Source organism: Priapulus caudatus, unplaced genomic scaffold (assembly GCF_000485595.1).
Source record: "Priapulus caudatus unplaced genomic scaffold, Priapulus_caudatus-5.0.1 Scaffold103, whole genome shotgun sequence".
NCBI lineage: Eukaryota > Metazoa > Priapulida > Priapulimorpha > Priapulimorphida > Priapulidae > Priapulus > Priapulus caudatus.
The window spans coordinates 47,406-57,976 of record NW_014577164.1 but is presented as its reverse complement, the minus strand read 5'-3'; the positions used below and the strand labels follow the sequence as shown (position 1 = coordinate 57,976).

Here is a 10,571-nt window from a genome sequence, read left to right as displayed (position 1 = left end):
CAATCAACGGTAATGTATATATATATATATATATCATATAATATAGATATATTATATATAATCTTACCCCCTACAGACCAGACGACATTTAAACTACACTACTGACATTGTACCAACTGTAGTCTTTCATTACAAACGTTTCGCCAGAAAATGAACAACATCTATTGACGCCATATCCACGAACAAACCCCTGACGACAACACCCACCACCCTGAGCCACTCCATTATCCGTACCTGATTACCTGTCCAGATGAGTTCTTCTTTCCAGCTGTGCGTCACCGTGTCAGTGTCCGTGCCGAGATTGCAACGAGGCGTACTCAACACCCGCCGCCTTTTATACGTGGGCGAGTCGCGGCGCGCGGGCGCCCCTGGTGGCCGACGCGCTCCGACGATTCGTCGTGTTCGCGGCGACGGAAGAAATTAGCGCGGTTGTGGCGTGATGACGGGTGCGTTAGAGCGGATGCCTGCAGCTATGGCAACCATGACAGAACGATAGACCGCGCGAGCGGTGGTCCACGCCCACACCGCGTTGTATAGGAATAATTGTTAGGGCGGCAAAAACTAGCTCGCGCTGTGATGCCTGCGTTTTTTTTTTTTTTATAATCTTATATATAATATATAATATATATATATAATATGTAATATATCTAATTATATATATATATAGATATAATATGTAATATCAGCGTATATCCCGGGTTTTAAACGTTTCCAGTAATGCGGAGAATTTTGTATTATATATTGTATGTTATATATATATATATATATAATATATATATAATATGTAATATCAGTGTATATCCCGGGATTAGACGTTTAATTCCCGGTATGCGGGGAATTTGTCTGAATGATAGCTGTGATAGGTGTGGGGTTCTCAAACACTCAGCTCTGGTGCACGTTTGTCCAAATTGAAACGTGCGTGGGGTATCCCATGCGAATCTAACACATCCCAGTTAATGTATATGATAAACATTATATTTAAGTCGTAGTTGTAGTAGAATTAGAGTAGTAGTAGCAGCAGCAGTAGCAGTAGCAGCAGCAACAGCAGCAGCAGCAGCAGCAGCAGCAGTAGTGTACTACCGGTCACTCTAGACCTATTTGCGTAATTCACGGAAGAATTTTCTCCAAAATGTTGTTTGCGCAACTCCCCCTCTCTCATCTCACAACACACACACCACACACACACACACACACACTCTCTCTCTCTACTCTCCTCTCTCTCTCTCTCTCTCTCTTTTCTCTCTCGCACACACACTTGTGCGCGCTCTCTTTTCTCTCTCTCTCTCTCACACTTGTGCGCTCTCTCTCTCTCTTTCTCTCTCTCTCTCTCTCTCTCTCTCTCTTTCTCTCTCTTATTCTCCTCTCTCTCTTCTCTTTCTCTCTCTCTCCATCTCTCTCTCTCTCTCTCTCTCTCTCTCTCTCTCTTTCTCTCTCTCTCCTTTCTCTCTTTCTCTCGCTCTCTCTCTCTCTTTCTCTCTCCTCTCTCTCCATCTCTCTCTCTCTCTCTCTCTCCTCTCTTTCTCTCTCTCCTCTTTCTCTCTTTCTCTCTCTCTCTCTCTCTTGCTCTTTCTCTCTTACACTTTGTGTGCGCTCGCTCTCGCACCGCTCCCCTTCTCTTTATCTCTCCTTTGCCCTCTCTCGCTCTCCCCTCTCTCTCTCTCGCCCCCTTCTCTCTCTCTATATATATCTCTTGTTCCTTTTCTTCTCTCTCTCTCTCTCTCTCTCTCTCTCTCTCTCTCTCTCTCTCTCTCTCTCTATCTTTCTCTCATCTCTCGCTCTTCGATTTTCTCTCGTCTCGCCCTTTCTCTCTCTCGCCCTCACACACACACACACACACACACACACACACACACACACACACACACACACACGCACACACACACACACACACCGAGACACGAACCTCCAGTTATTACCATCCACGAGCGCGTATCCCGAGGGTGTAAAACTCACCGATATATCGTACAGTATAGTCTGTGGAGTAAAAGTGCCCGCGGTGGCTCCACGATGCGGGCACGCTCGTGCCCTAGCTAGACTGCGGCTTAGCGTGTTAAACAGTACTTATAGAGTTAACCATACTTCATAAGGTGAAGTATGATACGGTATTTCAGCGGGAAATCATTTCCCACTGGCGACCGCACTAAGTTACAAAAAAATTCCCCGTAAAATAATCATCCGTCAAGTTACTTTGAGGAATTACAATGACACCCGCCGACGTTACATTGCAGATCGTGACATTTATTTGGTTTAAATACTCGTTTTCTTCTTTCGTTGGAGAGACAATTCGATTGCACGCATTCGCCAGCACCCATCTATTCATTTCACCCAGCCCCTCTCATCGATTACTTGACCTGGCAATGAAATGCCTTAAACCTAACTCTGTCATAATTCTCCCCTTGTCGGTAGACGCCTGGTGATGAGGTCAGGGTGCGCGGTTCAAGTCCTGCTGCTGTTGTTTAGCTGGGCAGCGAGAGTTCGATTCCCGATCGCCACACTCGCAGCAGCTGCAATCTAGAGTCTAGTAATTACTAATCGAAGGTCAAAAGGTCAATGGTTGTTGCTACTTCCTGGAATAGGCTGCAAATATTTAGGCTCGGCAAATCTCGCTGTTTAAACTAGAAAATTCTACTAACAGAAATAGTCAAAGAAGAGCTAAAACATGGAAACAAGGCGTAGGGTGATTGCAGAGTTTCGTAGCAATAACGCACATTCTCTAATAGTTTTTATTATTTACGCTTCATTCTGGACTATGCTACAGATACTTACGCGTATGCAAGACTCGTTGTCTAAACTGGCAAAAACCTGCTAAAAGAAATAGTAGAAAAAAAAGCAGAAGAAGAAAAAAATGGAGGGCGTAGAGTAATTGTAGGGATTAGTACCAACAGCGGACATTCTCTAATGGTTTTTTTCAGCTGCTGTTCCCCCAGCATTGACTGCCCCCAACTCATTCTAACCGCTGTGTTTCAGAGAGAAGGTGAGCAGCGTGGCGGCAGTCAATACGTGCAGGATCAGGGCCAGGGTGCGCGCTACTTCAAGCGACGTTCCCCGGACTACTACAACAACCTCCTCCAGCAGAAGAACCCGGCCGGCATCTCCCCCGCCTACGACCCGCGCACGCTGCAGCAGCAAGCACCACCTGGCGGCGCGCTGCAGCAACGCTTCTCACCGGCAGCGTATCAGCAGCAGCAGCAGCCGGGACGTCGCTATCGGGGGCCGTCTCCACAGTATCAGCGACCCCTACCCCAGTACCAGAGAGGACCCCTGCAGCCAGGAGCCCAGAGGCCACAGCCCGTGCCATATCAAGGTCAACAACCCGTGCAATATCAAGGTCAACCTCCCATACAATACCAAGGTCAACAACCTGTACAATACCAAGGTCAACCTCCAGTACAATATCAAGGTCAACAACCCATACAATACCAAGGTCAACCTCCCGTACAATACCAAGGTCAACAACCCATACAATACCAAGGTCAACCTCCCGTACAATACCAAGGTCAACAACCCATACAATACCAAGGGCAACCTCCCGTGAGAGGGCAGACGGCCGCACTGACGAACCCTCTCAATGCAAGGCTGCAGGAATCTCAGCAGACGCCGAGCGTGATTCGCTACCAGCTCGGCACCGGCCCCCAGGACTCGCGCAGCACGGCGGAGCTGACCGGCAGCAGCAGCGCCACCTACGCCAGCGAGCGACCGAAGGCCAGCAACAACGTGCAGTTCCCGACCTTCGGCGTGCAGCAGCAGCAGCCGCAGACCAAGCTAACACAGGTGGCGCCACTGCAGCAGCCGCAGACCAGTCTAGGACAGGTGGCGCCACTGCAGCAGCCGCAGGTCGATCCGAGACTCTTGCAAGCGCAGTACCCAAGCACGCTGCCCCTAGGTCAACAGGGACCATCTCAATATGCACCAGCACCACAGTGCGACCCACGTGACCCCCGTTGTCAACAGGGACCATCTCAATATGCACCAACAGCCCAGTGCGACCCACGTGACCCCCGTTGTCAACAGGGACCATCTCAATATACACCAACAGCCCAGTGCGACCCACGTGACCCCCGTTGTCAACAGGGACCATCTCAATATACACCAACAGCCCAGTGCGACCCACGTGACCCCCGTTGTCAACAGGGACCATCTCAATATGCACCACAAGCCGGCCAGTGTGACCCACGTGACCCCCGTTGCCAACAGGGACCATCTCAATATGCACCACAAGCCGGTCAATGTGACCCACGTGACCCCAATTGTCGGCAGCAGGGACCTTCTCAATATTCACCACAAGCCGGTCAGTGTGACCCACGTGACCCCCGTTGCCAACAGGGATCATCTCAATATGCACCACAAGCCGGCCAGTGTGACCCACGTGACCCCCGTTGCCAACAGGGATCATCTCAATATGCACCACAAGCCGTTCAATGTGACCCACGTGACCCCAATTGTCAGCAGCAGGGACCTTCTCAATATTCACCACAAGCCGGTCAGTGTGACCCACTTAACCCCAACTGTCGGCAGCAGGGACCATCTCAATATTCTCAAGAACAAGGCTGCGACCCACGTGACCCCCGCTGTCAACAGGGACCGTCTCAAAATTCTCAAGAACAAGGCTGCGACCCACGTGACCCCCGCTGTCAACAGGGACCGTCTCAATATTCCCAAGAACAAGACTGCGACCCACGTGACCCCCGCTGTCAACAGGGACCGTCTCAATATTCCCAAGAACAAGACTGCGACCCACGTGACCCCGCAAGACGCGACCCACGTGACACGCGCCCCGCCTGTCAACGGAGGGACCATCTCAATATTGCTCAGAGCAAGAATGCAACCCACGTTGACCCCCGCCTGTCTGGCAGCAGGGACCGTCTCACAGCCGTCGGGAGGAAGAGGGAGGAGGATGAGGAGGAGGAATGAAAGAGGAGGAGGAGAGGAAGTGGCCACCCAGCGGACGTGAGATGCGGCGAAGCGCGAGGAGGGCACCACCGTCGTCGGCGGTCCGCGGGCGCCCGGGTGCGACCCCCGCGATCCCGCGTGCAGCCCGGAACGCGAACGCAGCGCTCCGAACGCTCCCTCCGTTCCCGCAACGACGCCGGTGCTGCATCCACCCCAGAGGAGGCGAGAGCGAGGACAGAGGAAACAGCGCGACGGCGGCGGCGCGCGGTAAGCGTAGTGGTAGCGGTAGCGTAGGGTAGTGGGAGATACGCGGAAGAGGTAGCGGACGGTCAGCTAGCGGTCGTGAGGCGACCACAGGAAGGGCGCTGCTGCACGCTGGCACGGCAGGGAAACCTCTTGGCCCGTATCCAGAGTTCAACAGGAACGGCATCCACCATCGGCTCCCGACAGAGGAAGGCAGGGCAGGGCGAGCGAGGGCAGCGGGAAGATGAGAACCAATGAACGACGGCGAGCGCTAGGCATGGCAGGCGGGAGCTGAGCAGCACCGGCGGAGGAAGCCCCAGGCAGGAAGGCGGCGAACAACATGGGGAGCCGCCAGGCGGAAGGCGGGAAACAGTATGAGGGGCCCCGCGCGGGGGCGGGAACAACATGAGAAGCGCCCGCAGCAAGGGCGCGGTGGAACGAATATGGGAAGGCCCGCAAGCGGGGGCATGGGACACAACATGCAGAAGGCCCGCCAGCCGGGGGCGGGGGAAACAACATGGGGAGGCCCGCGGCGGGGGCGGGAAACAGTATGAGGAAGCCCGCAGCGGGGAGCAGTAGGGAGAAACCTGTAGCGGGGGTGGGGGTGGGAGCAGCGAGAGCGAGCAGCAGCGGGAGGAAGCCTGTAGCGGGAGCGGGGGCGGGGCGGGGGCGGGGGCGGGGGCGGGGGCGGCGTCCCGTAACGTCGTCAGCTTTAACGACGAGGAGGAGATCCCGTCGGCAATCAGCGATTTGCTCGCCCAGCTGTTCGGCCAATAGCGAGCGTCTTCTGAGCCCGGTTGCCATAGCGACGCCCCTGGCTAATATAACGCTCCCCCATTACTAATGTTGTCAGAGCAGATATACGCTCTGTTACTGGCAATAGAGGCAAATACTCTGTTACTGGCAATGGAGGTATAAACTCTGTTACTGGCAATGCAGGCATATACTCTGTTACTGGCAATGGAGGCAAATACTCTGTTACTGGCAATGAAGGTATAAACTCTGTTACTGGCAATGGAAGTATACATGCTGTCTGTTATTGTCAATGCAGATATACACATTGTTACGTTCAATAGAGATATACACACAATTAATGTTAAACAGATATAAATACTGTAATTGTCAGATCAGATATATATATATATATACGTGTTGTTACTATCAGGGGAGTGTAACACGACTTCCACATTTTTAGCATAGAAGTCAACAAATGGCCTCATGTATCACTTTTAGAGCTCTTAGAATCATGTAAAAAATACGCACGTTTTAAAAGTTATTACCTATTATATATATTATGCGTTTGTTATGAATGAACTACTGATTATTCTAGCCTAATAATTTTATATTGATATATGCCAAGATATAAATAAAATGTTTCATATAAAAAGTACGTGTTGTCATACTTTAGTTGTTCCACAGACACGCACGCACACACGCACGCGCGCACGCACACACACACGCACACAGTAGTGCGCCACAGTTTTAGATAATTTCAATTCTCAGTTTGGATGCATCATATAGGATATAATATAGGATATTATATAGAATTCTTATATGATTATATAGCAGCAATAGCAGCCAGTTTCCACGCTTGCAGTTCTCCGGATAGCAAGCGCTCTTACAAGCCGGCTTACAGACATTACATCTCACATCACGTTATGTGCGTCTCATATCGGACATGTTGTAAGCTATCCACGATACACTAATTGTTGCTTGACAGTGGCTCGTTCGTAGCTCTTACACTAGCTTCATACGGAAAGACAAGTTAACGTGATTATTGGCTCTCTCGAAAGATGCGCATATGACATGACACTATTAGTCTGCTGTATAAACTGCATTGCCTGGCGATAAAGGTACATGACAACAACAGGTTTCAGATAAGGCATTGTGTTATTAATTGATTAATTCATATAATACACAATATGATATTATTCAATATTATTCATCTTTATTCACCGATTTGAGATGATGATTAAAGCGACGTGACCGGATCTCTTTAATCAATAAACCAACCTATATAGAGACACCTAGATAATCTAGTAATTAGTCTAATCTAGTGATCTTGTCGACTTTACCTAATATTATATATCATGTGATTATACACCTTTCGTGTTTATGCAGTGCTAGTCGGTTAGCTATAGGTCTGCATGGTAGTTTAAACGTGACGTCATACTGTGAGAGAAACGATAGATTTGTCTTGTCCACGTGTAGATTCCGCAATAAACATAAAAAGCGATAGAGAAAAAACATGTCATCCAAAAGAACATAACTAAGAGCCAGTAACTATATTAATGCAGTTAGTGTTAAAATGGTTAGCACTCGTTAGAAAGCAGGGCACTGATGCAAAAGCTATGAAAGGCCAAAGGTATACGTAGAAATATTGCTGCTGCATGCCAGCAACACGTCCAAGAATAGAATCCACTATCCTTTGTATTCCCTGATGATATATTTCCTGCGGAGTGTATGATAGATACTAGACATCGTATCTAGAGACTATATATTGATCGCATCTGCGCTGATTTCGTTATGATATTTTGTAATGTATAGCGCGCGCTTGTGAATCAGACATATGAATGTTACCAGATATGCGGAGACTCGATCAAAGCATTACGCGTAAGCGTATATGTTGCGTGTGGTGTCGTGTGCGCGCTGTTTGTGCGTGCTGTGTGTGTGCGTGTGTGCGTGTCGTGTGCGCGTGTGTGGTGCGTGGTGTGTGTGTCGCGTGTGCGTGTGCGTGTGCGTGTGCGCGTGGTGTGCGTGTGTCGTGTGTGCGTGTGTGCGTGTTGTGCGTGCGTTCTGTGGAAGCAACTAAAGTATACAAACGCACCTTTTTTTATTGAAACATTTTATTTATCTTGGCATATATCAATATAAAAGTTATTAGGCTAGAATAAATCTAGATAGTCATTTTATAACAGAAACGCATAATATATATAATTAGGTAATAACTTTTAAAACGTGCGTATTTTTTACAATGATCTATAGAGCCTAAAAGTGATACATAGGCCCATGTTGTTGACTTCTATGCTACAAATGTGGAAGTCGTGTTACACTCCCCCTGATAGTAACAACACGTATAATATAATATAATCTGCATCTGACAATTACAGATTAATATATCTGTTTAACATTAATTGTGTGTATATCTCTATGAAACGTAACAATGTGTTATATCTGCATTGACAATAACAGACAGAATGTATACTTCCATTGCCAGTAACAGAGTTATACCTTCATTGCCTAAGAACAGAGTATTGGCCTCCATTGCCAGTAACAGAGTATAGTCTGCTGCATTGCCAGTAACAGAGTTATACCTCCATTGCCAGGTAACAGAGTATTTGCCTCTATTGCCAGTAACAGACGCGTATATCTGCTCTGACAGAACATTAGTAATGGGAGCGTTATAGTTAGCCAGGGGCGTCGCTATGGCAACCGGGCCTCAGAAGACCCTTTCGCTAATTGCCGAATCAGCTGGCGAGCAAATCGCTGATTGCCGACGGGTCTCCTCCTCGTCGTTAAGCTGACGACGTTACGGGACGGTCGCCCCCGCCCTCCCGCTACAGGGCTTTCCTCCGCTGCCTGCTCGTCTCGCTGCTCCCGACCCCCACCCCCTAGAGGTTTCTCGCTACTGCTCCCCGCTGTGCGGGCCTCCCATGCTGTTCCCGCCCCGCTGGCGGCCTCACTCATGCTATTCCCCGCCCACCGCCGCGGCCTCCATATTATTTACCCGCCCGCTTGCTGCGGGCCTTCTCATGTTGTTTTCGCGCCGCGACCCGCCGCGGGCCTCCTATCGTTTCCCCCCCCCGCTGCGGCCTCCTCCATGTTGTTCCCACGCCCCCGCTGCTGGGCCTCCCCATGTTGTTCCCCGCCTCACTGCCCTGGTGCTTCGCCATGTTGTTTCCCCGCCCCTGCCGGGCTGTCCCGCATGTTGTTCCCCGCCTACCTGCCTGGGCTTTTCCCTCCGCCCGCTGGCGCTCGAGTCTCCGTGCTGCATGCCTAGCGCCGCCGTCGTTCAGGTTTCTCATCTTCCGCTGCCCTGCCGCGTGCTTGCTTCCTCTGTCTGGAGCGATGTGGATGCCGTTCCTGTGAAGACTTGATACGGCAAGAGGTTACTCTGCCGTGGCAGCGTGCAGCAAGCCCGCCTTCCGTGGTGCGCTCACGACGGCTGTAGCTGACGCTCCGCTACCTCTGCCGCTATCTCCACTTACCGCTACCGCTACCGCACCACTACCGCGCTAACGCTACGCTGGCCCGCGCGCCGCCAGTCCGCCGGCTGTTCCTTCTGTCCTCAGACTCTGCTCTCTCTGGTAGATGCAGCACCGCGGCGTCGTGTTGCGGGAACGGAGGGAGCGTCGGACCGCTGGTCCGTCCGGGCTGCACGGCGGGATCGCGGGGGTCGCACGCCGGCCACCGCTGGACCGCGACGAGGTGGTGCGCTCCCTCCGCTTCCATCTCACGTCCCCGCGCGTGGCTTCCTCCTCCTGCCTCCCCTCTTCTTCCTCCCTCCTCCTCCTCCTCTCCTCCGGCCACTTGTTTGAGGCGTTCCCACGCTGGTGAGACATCGTTCATTCTTGCTGAGATGCATTGCCGTATGGTCCTCTTGGTCTCGATACGATGCCGTTGACGCTCACGTGGGTCGCCAGTCTTGCTCTTTGAGATTTTGAGACGGACGCCTGTTGACCAGCGGGGGTCACCGCTGGGTCGCAGTCCTGGTTCTTGGGAATATGAGACGGGCTCCTGTGCCAGCCGGGTCACGGTGGGCAGCAGTCATGTTCTTGGAAATTGAGACGGTCCCTGTTGACAAGCTGGGGTCACGTGGGTCGCACCTTGTTCTCCTTGAGATTTGAGACGGCGTCCTGGTTAAGCGGGGGTACACGTGGGTTCGCTAGTCCCTTTGTTCTTGGGAAATTTGAGCAACGGTCCACTGTACAGCCGGGGTCACGTGGGTCGCGCTTGTTCTTGAGAATTTGGAGACGGTCCCTGTGAACAGGCGGGGGTTCACGTTGGGTCGCATGCCTTGTCTGCTGAGAATATGAGATGGTCGCCTTGCTGGCGGCCTGACAGTTGGGTTAAGTGGGTCACACTGACCGCTTGTGGGAATATTGAGAAGGTTCCTGCTGCTTCGACAAGATTGGGTCACCGTGGTCACATTGAGACGGTTTGTGAGTGGCATATTGAAGATGATCCCTGTGGCAACGGGGTCACGTTGGTCACACTGTCGCGCTTGTGTGCATATTGATGATGATCGCCTGTTGCGAACGGGGGTCAACGTGGGCTCCACCTGACCGGCTTGTGTGAATATTGTAGAAGGTCCCTGCTGCGCGACAATCTGGGGTCACGTGGTCACATGACGCGTCTTGTGGTGCATATTGGAGATGGTCGCCTGTTGGGCAACGGGGGGTCACAGTGGGTCCAGCTGGCCGGTCTTGTGGTGCATA

At 51.4% G+C, this 10,571-nt stretch overlaps 1 protein-coding gene and 1 long non-coding RNA gene across 2 annotated transcripts in view; both read left to right on the top strand.

The window, feature by feature from the left end:
- LOC106805158 (glutenin, high molecular weight subunit DX5-like) overlaps positions 1 to 5,391 on the top strand; it is a 13,801-nt gene extending 8,410 nt beyond the window's left edge. The window contains exons 3-5 of the mRNA XM_014806655.1: positions 2,968 to 3,478; positions 3,527 to 4,872; positions 5,302 to 5,391. Of these exons, the coding sequence (XP_014662141.1) occupies positions 2,968 to 3,478; positions 3,527 to 4,872; positions 5,302 to 5,391 (1,947 nt within the window). The remainder of the gene's footprint in view (positions 1 to 2,967; positions 3,479 to 3,526; positions 4,873 to 5,301) is intronic.
- A 404-nt stretch (positions 5,392 to 5,795) lies between these two features.
- LOC106805166 lies at positions 5,796 to 6,520 on the top strand. The gene is made up of 2 exons (XR_001393401.1): positions 5,796 to 6,045; positions 6,212 to 6,520. It is a non-coding gene; the product is annotated as an uncharacterized LOC106805166 (long non-coding RNA).
- The last annotated feature ends 4,051 nt before the right edge of the window (positions 6,521 to 10,571 follow it).